The sequence below is a fragment of the Pollicipes pollicipes genome, unplaced genomic scaffold (genome assembly GCF_011947565.3).
Source record: "Pollicipes pollicipes isolate AB1234 unplaced genomic scaffold, Ppol_2.1 Scaffold_6052;HRSCAF=7182_pilon_pilon_pilon, whole genome shotgun sequence".
NCBI lineage: Eukaryota > Metazoa > Arthropoda > Thecostraca > Pollicipedomorpha > Pollicipedidae > Pollicipes > Pollicipes pollicipes.
In genome coordinates this window covers 23,106,472-23,123,298 of record NW_023596805.1, presented here as the reverse complement: position 1 = coordinate 23,123,298, position 16,827 = coordinate 23,106,472, and the positions used below count along the sequence as shown (strand labels likewise).

Genomic DNA, 16,827 nt, shown 5'->3' with positions numbered 1-16,827 from the left:
GATGTAGCTCTAAATGCAATAATCCACAAAACAAATAAAAATTTAGCACAATGCCGCATAACCATTAAACATTTTGTTTCGGGAAATCATTTACACACGATAATCATTTGCTGGCCATCAAACACTAAATGATGGCTGAGACTAAGCTTATCAAATGATCAAAAAAAGACATTCTTAACATAACCAGCCCAGAGGTGCGTAGCTTTTTATTCAGCTGAGTGCAGATGATTGTGCCCCCTAACCTTGGTTGTAGTTTTCTTCTTTTATCATCATTCTTTAAGAGATGATGATTTCAGGATTATATATATATATATATATATATATATATATATATATGTGTAGATTGGTATATTTATATGTATGTTTATGTATCGATATACGTATATATATCTATTCACATATATATATATATTCATATATATATATATATATACATAAACACCCCAGATCTTACGCACCTTCCTTGGAGCAGGGGTGGAGTTTCTCAAAATTAGTTTTTACGGGCCGAACCCTAAAAAATGATGAAAAGTAAAAACCGAGAATATTAATAAAAAAGTGGTGAAAAATCATCACAAAAATACCGAGCTACACCACTGGCTAAGAGACACAATCTTACCCCACCTGAATTGGAAATTGCACTCCTCTAGGCCGGTTATGTTGAGATGCCTGCATTTGATAATTTTATTAAATTGGTCTTAATCATTGTTCGCTGTTTGATGGCCAGTAAATGATACTTTGGTGCTGCAAAGGAACTGCCAAAACGAAAATGCTTTAGGGCCACGCAGCATTGCATTTCATTTTTCATTGTTGTGATGTATCACATTACAAATCATACTGTAACGCTTCTGAAAAATCTGGCTTTGGGTGACGACCTAGACGGTTGCAAAATTGGTTGGTGAAAGAAATGGCCCTTTTTCATCTTTACTCACGAACGCCAGATGTGAACGACTCGACCATTATATTTGTCTTGGCCTTGATGGTCGCATTGGTTATGGAATGGCAGGATTTGAATGATGTTACCATGGTGTCATAAAGCCAAGGTGACCTGGAAATACTGCCCCCATTTTCGCGGGCGTGTATCTCAGAAACTAGAGAGATTTACGTCTTAAGAAGGGCAGGACTGTGAACTATACTGAAAAGTCGTCAAGATGGCTATGTCAGCTCAAAACCACTTATGAAGCTAGAATAATCCCTTGACTTGAGATCAGTTGGTGCAGCATGCTTCGCATTGTATTATCCCCGTGTTTATATTGACTTTGACGCAACAACCAGCAAGCAACATCGATTTGCGCATGATTATATCAATTGCGTGCGTCAGTAGGCGAGCCAAAATCACGAAATGTCCTTGCAATTGACATTGACCAAACGCATGATCCCAGAGACGCATTAGTCTAAGCGATTTCAAGTTCGTCCCGGTAAGAAGCATCGCCCGCGAATATCGAGAGCGCGCCCAGATAGCGACGGCCCCCAGCAGCCATGCTTCGCACGGTACACGGTCGCGTTTCCTGTCGCGCCGACAGCGGCCGTTCCCAGCGCCTGCCCGGCCTGATAGGGAAGCGCGCGCCTCAGTCCGTCCGTGACCACGACCCAACATGTTGCTGCTGTCGCTGCCGCTGCTGTGTGTCGCTCTGGCGGCCGCCTCGCCCAACATCGAGGCTTCCGTGCGCCGCCATCCCGCCGTACCGCCGGCGGTGCGCGTGCGTAGTTTCGTCGAGCGTCGGCAGCTAGAGCCGACTTGGCCCGCTCCGACGCCGTCGCCCTGGTTCAAGTGCCCGACCCAGTTCGGCCTGTACCCGGACCCGTACGACTGCAGCAGCTACTTCCAGTGCTCGTACGGCACGCCGTTTGAGGAGCACTGCCAGCCAGGCCTGCAGTATAACCCGATGGCCATGGCGTGCGACTTCCCGGGCAACATCAACCCGCCCTGCGTGCCTAAGCCTTACCCCACCGACCCGCCCGCCGCCGTCGACGAGTAGCGGCGCAGACGGGCCGACCACGGTCGGCCGCCCACTCGCAGCCGCCGCCGAGCGATGTTCGGGAGCATGCTGTCGGCGCTTTCCCGCCCTTCAGCGCGTCCCCGTCGACGTCGACGCATCGGAGACGGTGTCGGAGGTGGCTGGTCGTCGGAGGTCGTCGCGTCGGTGGCGAACGGTGGTTGACGTTGTTGGGGGTGCCCGCGGGATGGGGAAGGGGAGGGGATGTTCAGGCCGCGCGGTATTGGCGATCTTCGTTTTCTGGAGGCTAGCGTGAAAAAAACGAGCCACCGTTGTGATTCACAGTTGTTTTCAAGGTGTCTTAAACTTGTTTTCCTGTCGGCTTTTGACGAAACCATGCGAATAATTTAATACAATTTTCGTTCGCAAATGGTTTTGTGCATTGCCGTTTTCAGTGTGGCGAAAGAATGTCTCCTGGTTCGCAACTGCATTGCCACCTGATACCCCTAGTGCCCGCACTGAAACAATGCAATTGTCCCTACGACGTTTTTATTCTAAGAGATGACGAGTAGGGGTAAGTTAAACTTACGGATAATGATATGCAGCCAGGAGTTCTTAAGCCACAAGCGCCAATATCGTCTGGTCGACAAAATTTCCAAACAAGCAAGTTGCAAGGTAAGAACAAGGGGCAACTAGAAGCACGTGAATAGAACTGATTGGGTGAGATCCCTTTGTCTTCGCTGCATTGCCCTTTTTACATCGCAGTTCGTTGCTTTTGTCTCGTTACCTTCGGTTCGTATTCTGGCTCGCAAGGATGCATTTAATGCCTGTCTACACCTTTTTCATCGCGTCTAACACGCGTACAGCAACTCAGGGTATGCCCCATCATCTGACAAGGTCATCTTTTTTGCCTAGTGTATCATATGGCTTTTTAACAGCCATTGACGCCGCTCCTAGAACTTTTTTCCTTGCACGTGACCTCACTTGTGCCACAGTTTGGGCTCCTAGGTGATGACTTGCAGGTCAATTAAGGTAAAAAATGATCAAACTCCAGATTTGTGTTTTAAGTGCCCTAAAACCTAGATATTTGACCCAAGTAAAAGATCACTGGTGCTCATTTAAGATCAGTGACCTTGTTTGCCATTTTGGAGGTCATGATGACCAAAATCATACAGGACTGCTTGAAGCTTTACATCTGAGTAAGCATCAGAGATAACGCTAGGCAGTATGTTTTTAAAAACTAAATGTTGACCTGGTTCATTTTATGTCAGTGACCAATCCTGACCTTTAAGAAGTCAATGAATAGTGCTAAGAGCTGCCCCATACAGTAAGCTCTAGAGTTACGCAACAGGTCGGATTTGACCTACGTCTCATCCTGATACCTGACTCTAGGTCAATGTCATTTTTCGTTCAAATGTCATGTTGACTGAGAAACTATATCAGAAATGTATGGCTTCGTATAGCACCCCGTTGTTGCATCAGATTAAACGTTTCCCTAGAAACAAACTTCACTGATCCATGCCCTGATATTGCCCAACTGTAGGTCAGCGACGTTGCAAGGTGCCTATAATTTTGTTGTGGTAAATGACCTGTTATTGAATTATACACAGCTATGCAAAGTTTGACTCGCCTACGTCTCGCCGTTAGGAAACCATTCCGGAAAACCCGTTGGGGGGGGGGGGTAAGTTGATCCCCGAACTCGTGTCAACGCACAGTCAGTTCAGCAATCCAGAAACTATATCAGGTACATTTTGTCATCATATATTTTTTAACCAGAAGCCAAAGCCAAGTTTTGATCACATGAAGGCAGGCATGGATCGAATGCCTTTCGAGTGGCAGTCATAGCAATCAAATGATGCCTAAGGGGTAGACCAAGTGCGTTCTTCCACAACATTTCTATGGGGATTTGAGCTGAAATAAACATCTTGAAAATCATTCAGAGCAATTCATAGCCCTGCTCTTCTTAAGATCTCAACCGCTTTAGCCTCTGAGCTGCACGCCGCAAAGATGAGGAGACTATTTCAGGGGGATTATTCCAATGCCACCTTGACATTCATGACGTTATAATGGCGTCATTCAAATCCTGACATTACACAGGCCACGCGGTGATCAAGGCCAAGAAAAACATAATGGTTGAGTCGTTCATATCTGTCGTTTGTGAGCACCATTTCCGGATATAACATGGTCATCCACTGGTTCGCAATCAATGTTGTGCGAGGCACGATGACGTGATCAAACAATGGTGTATCGAGGAACGTATTAACTTAACAGAAAAATTGTTTTGTTTTGAATAGTATTTTTTAAAGAGTAAGTCAATAACGATAATTTTGCTTGTTCCAGCACATGTGATGCTCACCTTGATATCTTCAAACGTGGAACATTTCCTTAAAACCGTGCCCGGCCTGGGAAATTGATTTCGCCCTACGATTTTTTCGAGCACAGCTCAAAAACGATAGCTTGCAGGAGCTCGTAATTTTCCGCATCTGTTTATGTACTAATTTCACAGCCTGTGTGCGAATTTGAAGTTTTGACATACCCGGATCAGTGGCCCCTCTCAGGTAAAAGAGGTAAGCTTTCACCACACCTAACTTTGTTATGAGTAATTTGGAATTGTTTAAACTCGGCATAGCAATAGAACATTATGTTGCGCGTAGTTTTTATGCCTCACATTTCTTTCTATGTGGCTTTTGTGTTTTACATGAGGTGGAGGGTACTTGTTCGCATGCACAGGCATCATATGACCCCAGGGAAGATGGCCTTCACCCAGGTCATGATCTACCTCTGTGGGTGCCATCTGCAAAAGACATACTGTGCTCAAAATAGGCAATTTCACGAGGTAATTTTGGACGCAGAATTTGAATACTCCACTGAAAATATGATGTGATTTCATTCTAATGCATAATGAGGCTACAATAGGTCACGTGAGAACATGCAAGGTCAAATGAGGTCACCAAAATCAATGACCTATGTTGCCAGAAATGGACAGTCTAGATAAGAGTGTGACGCGTGCGACCACCTCTATGTCGTTTTTTGGAGCTGATGACATATCGCTTCATGTACCAACGTACCCCTTATCAGCTTCTTACAAATGCACTGTGCATACGAATGCACAAATGCATAATGAGGCTACAATAGGTCACGTGAGAACATGCAAGGTCAAATGAGGTCACCAAAATCAATGACCTATGTTGCCAGAAATGGACAGTCTAGATAAGAGTGTGACGCGTGCGACCACCTCTATGTCGTTTTTTGGAGCTGATGACATATCGCTTCATGTACCAACGTACCCCTTATCAGCTTCTTACAAATGCACTGCCAAGCGTCAAAAGGACTATGCATAATGTTGACAACAGCTGTGTGATTTTGAATATAGAAACATGTACAACGCACCATTTCTGATCACAGAAAAGCATTGTACTGGTCACATGGACCCGGGTAGCGCTTCAAGTGGATCATTAAACCGACCTAAGTTGACCTCAAATGACCTTTATGGCAGCCTTAGGGGTTTCTTTTGTATCGTGATTCTTCTTCCTACTGCTGCACCTAATAAAAACTTAGAACTGCATTGCTAAAAAGTAGCATTCTTAAATGCTACTGGTAGACCAGTTTTGAAAAGTGATCTGATCTGACCTGACTCTTGTTTGTGACAAAAGTTGTCGGAATGAATTCCCCACAGTCTTACCGTTTATTTTCTTACCTTCAATGTCCATCTTGACGCGTCTCCATCTTGACGTTTTTGATATTTTGTAACCTCTTGTGACCTCACATGTGGCCTAAGGTCAAACATTTTGTGTGCATTCTTCATGATTTGACGATACCTTCACAATGGCATCTTTGTTTGTCTCATAAGGCGTATTCTTGGAGATTCCAGGGAGGCAATTCAACTTTCCCCTCCCTGCCGGGTGTGGCTGTCTTATACACCAGGCCGGGCGCGGGTTAAGTTGTGCAACATTTCAAAAAACAGCATTGAAGTACAAGCTAACATTTAGGGCTCCAATCAACGTTCGAGGGACAGGATTCTCTCAAAAAATGAAAATAAACAATGTTGTTATCCGTGCATAAGGCGCCGTTGGCACCAGATCAAGGAGATGCTTATATCAATGATAGTCATTAGTGCGGCATTGGTGATAGCAAGTTGCACTGATGAATCTCGAGATCGCTTTTGCTTGCACTCGTAAATCTTAAAAGAGGCAAATTCCGTGACGAAGGGACAGTTCATAAGTTGTCTTCCTGAATACGTCACTGCCTAAGAAGGTAAACTAGCTGGCTCCCTCAATTTATACTCCTGCTCCAACTGCTGCGGAAGGTTTATAGTTGTTCACGCCAAGGAACTCAACTCAAAAGATAAAGTCGAAGCAAAAACTCTAAGTTTCCTTAAGCCTAGGGCTTTTCGATTTCGGTGAGAATCATTTGTCTCTAGATTATTCTTATTGGAAATGTGTGAAACGAACATATTTAAAGAATTAGCGCAAAAGACAAGAACAGAAGTTTCACTTTGGGAGAAGTGGTGCTTAATTTTGTTGTAATGGTTCATTTGCCTTCGAACTCAAATAAAAGGCGCCTTATTAGTGAGCCTGCCTCTTCAACCAATTTTCAGACGATATGAAAAAGCACTCCCTTAGCTGCCTGGGAGGCAGGCTCGAGTATTTTTGCAAAATGTGTTGGGTCGAGGAAAGCAGGTCCAATGTTTCAGTTATTCAAGCTCTCCCGACAGCACCAGCCCATCTTCACCTTTGCACTGAGGTGGTCTGCGCCGGGGTGGGCGTAAGGCTTATAAGGTATAAGTCAAGGACTCAGGTCATTCACTATGTTTTATATCTGCATAGCATCAACCCGCACTTCACAGTCACAGCAGATGAGCACGTCGTGAAGACCCTGTGGCATGGCATGACAGAAGGTTTGGGCCTACCCGTCCCCTCCTTTGATAGTGCTTTCCTCATCGATCCCCTATGGCATGGCATGACAAAACTTTTGGGCCCCTTCTCCCCATCCTGCAACAGCATTCCACTCATCAGTCCGCTACGGCACGGCATGACAGACGTCTTGGACCTCTCTGCCCACTTCTCCAACAGCATTCCCCTCGTCTATCGCCATGCCCCCGCCCCTCCCCCTCCCGCTACTCCTCCCACCTGACCCCGTGCCCATTGCCCGTCCCGTGCCGGCCGGTCGGCTTTCTCCGCGTCCGCAGGTCCGGGCGGCTGGTCTCTTCGGCCGGCCGCTCCCACGTACACACCTGGGGTGGACGACTCCGGTTGGCCGCCACCGGCTCGGGAAGCGGTAGAGCAGCGCCCGCGGCGCCGCGGGCGCGCGGAGTAACGGTACTACACCGAATCCCGGGGCGGTGGCGGTCGGCCGGCCAGGCGAGTGCGTGGTGTCAACAGGGACTGCTGCGGCCTTCTTGCGGTGTTTCTGGGCGCAAAATCTGGCGTTTTGTGCGTTTTGTGCGTTTGAAGTGAGCTGGATTTTGGCAAGTGCGACTGCAGGCTCTGGATAGACAGCTGCTGCGCCGCCGAGGGCTTCGCCGCCAGCCGAAGGTCAGTCCGCGTCCAGCAGCTCCGTCTGTGCATGGACAGCCCCGTTGCCTTGAAGTGTTACGCCGCGCTTTGACAGGGGACATTCGGCGGTTGTGACAGTGATGCACGGGCAAGGGGTCCGTAATGTTTGGAGAAGGGGATCATTCGGGGTCCGATTCTGCCGTGCTAGGCTCAAGAGTGGGGCTTGTCGTTGGCTTCCTCGCCCCCTTCCCTCCCCCAGGGCGGCGAATGGTATGGAAGCCGGGTCACAAACCTCATACGGTGCCATACGCTGTTTTTCTAGAGTAGGCCTCAGTTGAATTTTAAACATTCAATATGGAAACCAGGATTTTCTGAGGGAAGAGCCTGAACCTCAGTGAGAACGCATCACGCCGATTTTTAGCTACCGGGAGCCCTCTGTGGTGATAAACGAAAAAAAATCCCTGGCGGAAGGAGGGAGCCCGGGCCCCCGGGGTTCTCCCTGGACTGATTCCCCACGCAAGCTGACTCACGTAACGTTTGCTAGCGTGTAAATGGGCAGCAAACCAACCGGACTTAGTTTCCCGGACACTACAACGGTACTCCTAGTATCATCTTACCGGCTGAAAACCTGCGCCGGAATTTGTCCTGGAACCTGTCGCTGACGTCTGGATCTGGAAGTAACCACAGGAAGTGGGACACTGCCGGTGGGCAGGCGGAGTAGCATAACGTAACATTACTGTGGGAGGTACAGCGTAATCACTGCGTAACTTCGTTGCCGGAGCATGGGGAGGGCCGCTTGACGGCCGGTTTTGCCTGATAGAAGTCTTGTGACCTATAAGGTGTGTCGTGCACAGTTCCAGCAGGTAAGTGTCTTAGTGAGTATACATGTATGGACCGTACAACACGTGAGAGTTGGCAACATTTCTTTGATGCTAGTATATGGGTGAGCGACACACCTTACCGATAATAGAACTGGCGCATGGCAGCCACGGCGGAGAATTAGACCTGGCGCGGCAGAGAATCAGACCTGGCGCGGCAGAGAATCAGACCTGCCGCGGCGGAGAATGAGACCTGGCGCCTGGCAGTCACGTTATGGAATTAGGCCTGGCTCCTGACAGTCACGGCGGAGAATTCAATTTTGCATAGAAGGGCATCAAATTCGACTCACGAAAGGCGGACCGCTAACTACGGCGTTGAATGACGAATAGAGCATTTCAAGTGCAGCGGAGTCCGCACCATTTCTCACTGGAGTTGCAGAGTTTTTACACGACCACTGAAAGATGCTTGATCTGGCGGTTTCGTTACAAAGCATTGTTTCAACATTTCCCGCCTGCGTGGCTGTATTTGGCTGTAACCGGCGCAGAAGCTGTAAATGTCCTAACAGATGGACCTGGAAACTTGACTTGGAGCGGCAGTAGCAAATGTGAATAGCTGTAAGCAAAACTCAAATCGTCATAAAACAAAGCCTCCAATCTCAAATCGCCATAAGACGTAGCAATAAAACATCGTAAAACGAAGCGTTCTGTCCCAGAAAAGGGATATGGCGCCTGGAGGGGTCTCCTTATTGAGATCAGGATGCTTCCAATCCATGAATCGGCCCCGAAACCTAGCTAATGGGCCTCGCTATCCCAAAACAAGGCAAAGTGTGTAACGGGGCCCCATCGCTAGAAAAAAGGTTTCCCCGGCAAGACGACATTGGGCCCACTGATCTGTACAATGGGCTGCCTTATTCAAAACGGTGACCGTATGATCCAGAAAACGGGCCTTTTGAGGTAAGAAAGAAGTTTATTAACCTGACGTGTGGCAATTATGCACGGACCGCTTTGTTTTCACCTCCAGGTCGGCTTTTAGGACAGCTGAATGGAGGATGATGTCTTCTACCTATATTTATTTGCAGTCTAAGTTGTGCCCGTTGCCTTGCTAGCCACAGCATAAGGTGAAGATTATTTGGTTTTGGTACACCCACGCGCTTCTTCTTTTCAGGCATGGTGTGAGTCTGCTGACGTCAAATACCGTCGTCGAAATCTGCAGCCATGAATGTGTGGATTCTTCTGGCAGCTCTCTGCGCATGCGCAGTGGCCCAGAACAGGCCACCGCAGTTTGAAAAAGGCGGCGACATGCTGGATTTTGCAATCAAGGAAGATACGCCCGTTGGCTCACAAGTTTATCAGGTAATATGACATGTACGCAGTAGCCGATAAACAAGCGGCGTCAAACAAGTCCGCCTGACAGTTCAACTGCGTATGTCGAGCGTGTTTGTTGGCTTTAGACACCGTCCAACGCACTTGCGGCGGAAGCTGCGTATCGGTGGGATAGAGGCACTGCTATGGAACGAGATTACTACTCGAAAACGGAAACATTGGAGACAGAGACATTGGACGATTGAAAAGGGCGCTATGCTGAAGCTTTTATTATGGGAACTGCTGGCGATTTAACCAGTACGCTGGGTAAATCGTCAGCTGTGCCGCCACTGCGATGAGAATGTATCACGTTTCTTTCTGTACTGGCGATTTAATTGTGCAATTTGCTGACGATTTAACCATGGGCACTGTGCTGACGATTTATTGTGGGTAATGTGCTGACGATTGAGCCGTGTGCACCGCGCTGACGATTGAACCGTTGGCACTGCGCTGACGATTGAGCCGTATGCACTGCGCTGACGATTGAGCCGTGTGCACTGCGCTGACGATTGAGCTGTGTGCACTGCGCTGATGATTGAACCGTGTGCACTGCGCTGACGATTGAGCTGTGTGCACTGCGCTGACAATTGAACCGTGTGCACTGCGCTGACGATTGGGCTGTGTGCGCCGCGCTGATGATTGAACCGTGTGCACTGCGCTGACGATTGAGCCCTATGTGCTGCGCTGACGATTTAGCTGGAAGTACTGTGAAAGCCCCGAGGATCGGGGAATCGGGGAATGGGGATGGCTTAACTGAAGGTGCTCTGTGCTGTGGGTCAGTCTTCCACGCTCTATGGTTCAACACATTCTGTGCGTATTGAAGTACTTTAATACTGGTCTTACGTAACGCATTCTGAGGTTTTGTAAGTACTTTGGCTGGTTTGGCCTCAAGCTCATTAGCTGAAGTCCGGGGCATGGAATTTTGACGACCATGAGGGCAACAAACGCCTCCGCCACCGCCCCCGCCCTCGCCTCCCATCCCCCGCCGCCACCTGCCGATGACTGTAGGTGCCTGCGCAGGTATCGGCGACGGACGCGGACGGCGACCGGGTGGCCTACTCCATCAGCGGCGACTTCTTCAGCATCGACCGGCTGTCCGGGCGGGTGACGCTGGTGCGCCCCGTCGACCGGGAGCGGATGCGATCCGTCGAGGTCATCCTCACGATCACAGGTCAGTGGCGCGACTCCTGGTCAGCGCAGGGTTGTGATCACCTGCGTGGGTCTCTGCACAAGTTGTGGGCCTAACTTGGCGCTGAGTCTTGGGAGCCGGTGGGTTTGGTCCGGGTGGGGTCGTCGGCCGGGCATCTTTGAAACGGACGTCGTAACGAAACCCGGTCTCTCACGCTAGAGGTACATCCGGTGTTCCAAAAATCCATCCAGAAGGGTGCTCAGGACTTAAATAATGATCCATGTTAGCAGAATCCTGGTTATGCATCAACCTCCGCACGCAATTCAATGACGCTGATCCGTTGCTGTTTGACCCCGAGCCCAGAGATGTGACCTGCCCGGCCCACCTGTCAAGCCTGAGGCGCCTAGATGCTGGGCTGATCGCCGCCCGGCTCGATGATGATTGGTCGGTTTTGAGCAAAGGAAGCGGCGGTAGGCAATGAGCCCCTAGCCGAGGGTGTAATGGCGTGGAACATATCGACATCCCTGCCAGCCAATTGGGCAGATATTAAAACACTGTACGTTGGTAGGTTGGTAAGGTCGAGGATTTAGTCAAGGGAGGTCAGGACTAGGTCAGGTCGGGCTCTATGACACATTTTCATGAATTCAAATCACGAGAGTTTTTGTCAGCTTTGTCCGTCGTCAAAAGCCAGTGATTTAGAAGATATTCCAGCTTTACTGACCAATTATTCAAAATATTTAGCACAACTCATTTGAGTTTGGCATCAAAAAGGTTACAACCATCGTTGGCCTGGCTTGAGCTCGTGTTGTGCGACTGACCACGGTAGGCAGCGTCAAGTTAGCTGAAAGTCGTCGTCGTCGTTGAGAGCAGACGATGTCACCATACTCTGCTCTGCAGTACCGGAAGAGTAGATCTACAAGCTTTATGACCTGGTATAGATGACAGTGCTGTAAGACAGCGAAAATCAAGAGAGGCTTGGAGATAACTAGTTTATCTGTGTTTTTATGATACGTCAGTACTTGAGAGAGCTGGCACCTGGCGCAAAAGAACAATGCCGTCAAGTTCAAAGGTGAACCGAATCCAAACGTGATGCAATGAGAGCACGTGTCGCTGGCAGCCAAAAGTCAAGGCTATCGTAGGGTTGCGATCCATGATACAATCATGGTGCAGTTTGGAGATCAGGTATTGGCAACGTAGAGTGGAAAAGTTAGTCAGGCCAGCACACTTCAAATGCTTGAACGCATTGCTAACGAACGTCATGCTCAACAATATGTTCGTCCGACATGACCTACGTGAAACTGACTTCGTTCAGCTACCTGGTATGACATGGACTAAGAAATATACTTCCTATGAAAGTGATGTGGAATAAGGTTCTGAAAGTATCAAGAAGATCGCTCTTAAGCTATTCGGAATGATGTCTCAAGTACAGATACCGGTTGAATCCGTTTAGTCAGGTTCGGCAAGTTACAGCGCAAGCCTCCGGAGCATGTGCCGGCTCCTCCTCCGGTAGTGCGCAAGTTACAGCGCAATACGTGTGCAACTCCCATATGGCGAGACATGCGCCTGATGTGTGTGCTCGCATGCGTGATCTTTCACCCAACCTGAACTGTGCATACCAAGATCTCTCGACATTGAGGTGTCATTTCTGCGTCTAATGGTTCCAAGAAGACCTTGTAAAGCGCTGGGCTGGGTGATTTATGCAAGGTTCTACAATGTGCATGATGTATTTAGCTCACTTAGGTCAACGCCCCGCAGAAGAGCAGCAAAGGATAACAAAATGTCAGGGAGATATATATTGCATTATCAAGTTTTCCAAGCAAAATTCAAGCGTAATCGTCTTTTGCAACCCTGCCCATAATTCATGAGAGACCACCCACCCATCTGAAAAATGCGGTCATCGTTTCTCCACGCTGCCAAGCGAGACACGGTAAAAATCGTGCCTCACTCATGCCCCTGGCATCCCCTCAGCGGCCATAAGGCCACTTGTTCAACTGACGTCATTAACTCCTGTCTAATTAGATCGCTCTTGTGCACCTCATGGCGTAACTCCAAAGCCAATATTAAAGGAAAACGATGACGTCATTGGACCAAGTGACCCAGTGGTCAAATCGCCGGAAGACTACGGTGTATGGTGTACAGCACTTCGGCCGGAATAGTCGTTTTCAGGACTTCAGCTGTTCCTCTATCAGCCTCGGATCTTGGGCAGGAAATGCAATAAGAACCTTGGCCCTGAAGTAATTTTGCCGGCCCTGTATGGAACTATATATAGCTGTATGGAACTCGACGTGTCAGGACTTTGACGTCAGACAGCGAACTGTTTTGGGGCGCGCCACGTGCCTGTTTGACGACGGTGTCCCTTGACCGCCATAACCTTGTCTGGCCAATTATGTTCGGGTCTCACTTCGTGGAAGCTGTTGAAATGTGGCGAGCTCAAGGCGTGCCGTGCGGCTGACATTAGCATGAAAGAGCGGTCTCAGACTGTAGGTAAGTACCTACCCACTCATTCGCGAGGGGCAGGTAAGAGCTCTTGTGCTCCGACAGTCGTGGCGATATTAGTCGCGAGGAACTCACCTGACGGAGGTGAAGCACTCGTCGCCGAGATCTGATTGAACAGTCGCCCAGAGCACATGAGCTCGAGCTGGTCAGCTTCCTCGAACTCAGGAGCTGTCTGCTGGCCTGCTGTCCGCTGTTGCTACCCCCCCCCCCCCCCCCCATTGCCAACGTTGTCACCAGACGGGCGCTCCGGTCTCATTGTGGGGGAATTCAGCTCTCCGTATTGGGTGCACCGCTGCACGTCTGAGAAACCAGTGGTACAGGGTTTGATTCCCCGCGGTCCCCGTCCTTCCTGCCATGCTGAGAGATGAGAGACAGGCGACGACATGTAGCCTCAGCAGCTGAGTGCGTCGTTGAAAGCCCCAAGGACACGCACGCACGCACGCACGCACGCACGCACGCACGCACGCACGCACGCATGCACGCACGCGCGCACGCGCGCGCGCACACAAACACACAAACACACAAACACACACACACACACACACACACACACACACACACACACACACACACACACACACACACACACACACACACACACACACACACACACACACACACACACACACACACACACACACACACACACACACACACACACACACACACACATTTTTCCTCATCATATTGTAATTATTCTGTGGATTTTTACGTAAGCTATTAAGTGTGTTTTCGAGGAACATTTTTCACATTGATAAGGCAGCAGTAGATAAGACAAAGCCTTTATCCATTATCCAGGTTTTCCCTCGGGGAAAACCTGGATAATGGATATCTAAATGGGTTGATGTTTCGGCAACATGCCGTTATCGAAACAATAGCATTAGTGAATTAAAGATTGCCCGCCGATGATCCTACTCGATTTTTCAGATTGTCTTATTAAACAGTGAGACAGTTTTTACAGGACACCATCATTCAGGGAATAAAACAAGGAGCAATTCCCAGCCATTACTACGATGCAGCGCATACCTAAGAATTCGAATGCGCGAAAACACGTGCACATGCAGGCGAATTCAAGGAAACGGGCATCACTCATCACGCTTCATTCCAAAATGCAAGCGAGTTGAAGTAAACAAGCATCCCACATCACGCACCAATAATGCATGCAAGTGATATCAATTGAACAGGCATTGCGCATCACGCGCTAGCATAACTTACACATGTAAACGATTTTAAGGCAGCACACATCACACATCAAGGCTCATATCACATTCGCGTAATTGGCCGTGATGAGCCTTATACGTTGGGGTTTAGTCGCCGACTTTTTATAACAATAGACTCACTTATTTTCCTGTCAGGGTGCTCCTGTGCTCTGTGTATGACTGAGCTCTAAAAGGGGCACAGGGTCCTTATCCCCCTGGATTTCAGCCTGAACGTGTTTTGCCAAAAAATGGTCAGGAGAGTAGCACAGAGATGTATGGTCTCGTCTAACACTCCGTTGTTGCATCAGATTGAACGATTCCCTAGAAATGGACTTCGCAGAATCCACGCCTGATTTTGACCTGCTGTAGATCAGCGACCTTGCAAGGTACATCTAAATTGTTAAACCCAACGATCCGTTATTTAATTGTCTACAACTACGCCAAATTTGGTGCGGCTGTGCCGCACCGTTCGGAACTCATTTTAGAAACCTTTGAGAGGTCAATTTGACATCCACCTGAGCACGTGTTAAGCTCATGAGCAGGGCTATTCTCACATTGACAGTGTTTGGATGCAGTAAAGTGTGACAAATTTTACCGGATGACGATAGCTCAAGACCACGTACTGTCGGCGGCACCGTACGTCTACTGCTAAGCTAATACACACTATCTGTCAGCATCTGGCCATGCCCTTCACCTGTCTCAAGCCGGGGCTTCAGTTGACCGCGACGCATTGGTGACCTTAACCGCGGCCCACCGATCACGCATCTGGAAGCTAAGCAGTTACAACAGCATGTTCTACCACAAACTGCAGCGTGTTATTTGTCGGCGGGTGGGCGTGATGGTTGTAGAGAGCTGACAAGCCCACGAAATTTCGAGCTGCAGTGAACACGTTGCCCATGTTCACAGCGCTCATCCCAGGTCTGTACAGACATTGTGCGAGCTTTCGCAATAGACGGAAGTGTGATGCGCTTCAGTAGTGATGGAAAGGGTTGGAATGATGTTTGAGATGTTTCAATGGTCATGCGCGGCACCACTTCATTTGTTATGAGGGCGGTTACCCCGTGGAAGGGCGACAAATGAATACTGCGGGTGTTTTCATTAGGTGGCCTCTAAGTTTCGCTTATTATCGGCAGTTCGGCTTTTGCCGTCTCTAAATAGCTTTGCGTATCCCCTCGGAGTAAATCTCGTAAAATCAACAGATTGTTTTTGGATGTGGGGTAAAGTGGCCTCCGGTGCTTTCTCAATTCATTCGGATCCAAACCGCTTTTCAGCCAAATTACTGCATTAAGCCTCCACTGACTCGAACCCTTCACCTTCTTTAAAATCACTCGAATGTGTAATCAGATGTGACCTTTTCTGTAACCCATGTTAGACCCCTACCTTCGAATTGCGGCCTGGCGCGACTGCTGTGACCCCTTTGAATTATGTGACCTCTGTGACCCCTGCGCCCTTAACCGAGGCCGATTTGACCTTGGTTCTGCACCCAATGTGACTCATGTGTCGTGTGCGGCCTCTATAATATGTGTTATATCTGCGGCCCTGTGCCACGTGCACCCCATGTGACCCCTGTGGCTCTTGTGATACGAACCGCAGACGCCGGTGCCGCAGGCGCGCAGCCAATCCCGATGTCGGTCCGTCGCCTGGTGCCAATCGTCCACACCCTCGTGGCCCCTGTGACCTCTGAACTATATGACCTCTGTGATGCCACAGACGTTGTTGCTGAGGGCTCGGAGCCAAACCTGGTGTCGGTGCGCCGGCTGGTGCCGATCGTCGACGCCAATGACAACCCGCCGGTGTTCAACGGTCTGGAGAACGGCGCCTATCGCTTCAGGTGGGAGCGGTGACCAGCCGGTCACGTGACCGACCAGCCTGTCGCGTCGCCATTGGCCGCCGCACTGTGACGTCACCGAGGAGACCCGGTGACGATAGGTCCACGATGTTATGGCGAAGCTGTTGCTCAAACTGTGATTGTAACTGCATGAGCCAATAATAGTCGACCATCTGGGGGAGGGATTAACACGCGCTCTGGTGAGGGGGGTCAAATTGACCCTCCCTCCGAAGGCTGTTCCGGAATGGTTTCCAAACGGCGTTGCGTAGCCGCGCCAAATTCTGCATAGCTATTGACAGTTGAATAGCGGATCGTTTTGTGAAAGAAATTTAGATGTGCGTAAGGTCACTGACCTATGGCAGGCTTAAGTCAGGCCATGGTTTCAGCGAAGTCAATTTCTAGGGAATCGTTCAATCTGATGCAACAACGGAGTGTTTGACGAGCCTATACATCTTTAAAATGTTTTATTAGGCAACATAAACATTGAATGAGCAAATTGCGTTGACCTGAGGTCAGGTATGAAGGTTAGACTAAGGTCAAAACCAATCTGTTTTATGACTCTAGGG

The 16,827-nt window shown here is 49.0% G+C and overlaps 1 protein-coding gene across 1 annotated transcript in view; it reads left to right on the top strand.

Moving 5' to 3' along the window:
- Positions 1-7,131: 7,131 nt before the first annotated feature.
- LOC119104893 (cadherin-23) overlaps positions 7,132-16,827 on the top strand; it is a gene marked incomplete in the record, with an annotated part of 112,011 nt that continues 102,315 nt past the window's right edge. Inside the window, 4 exon segments of the mRNA XM_037228628.1 lie at positions 7,132-7,468; positions 9,413-9,600; positions 10,630-10,780; positions 16,144-16,264. Of these exon segments, the coding sequence (XP_037084523.1) occupies positions 9,463-9,600; positions 10,630-10,780; positions 16,144-16,264 (410 nt within the window).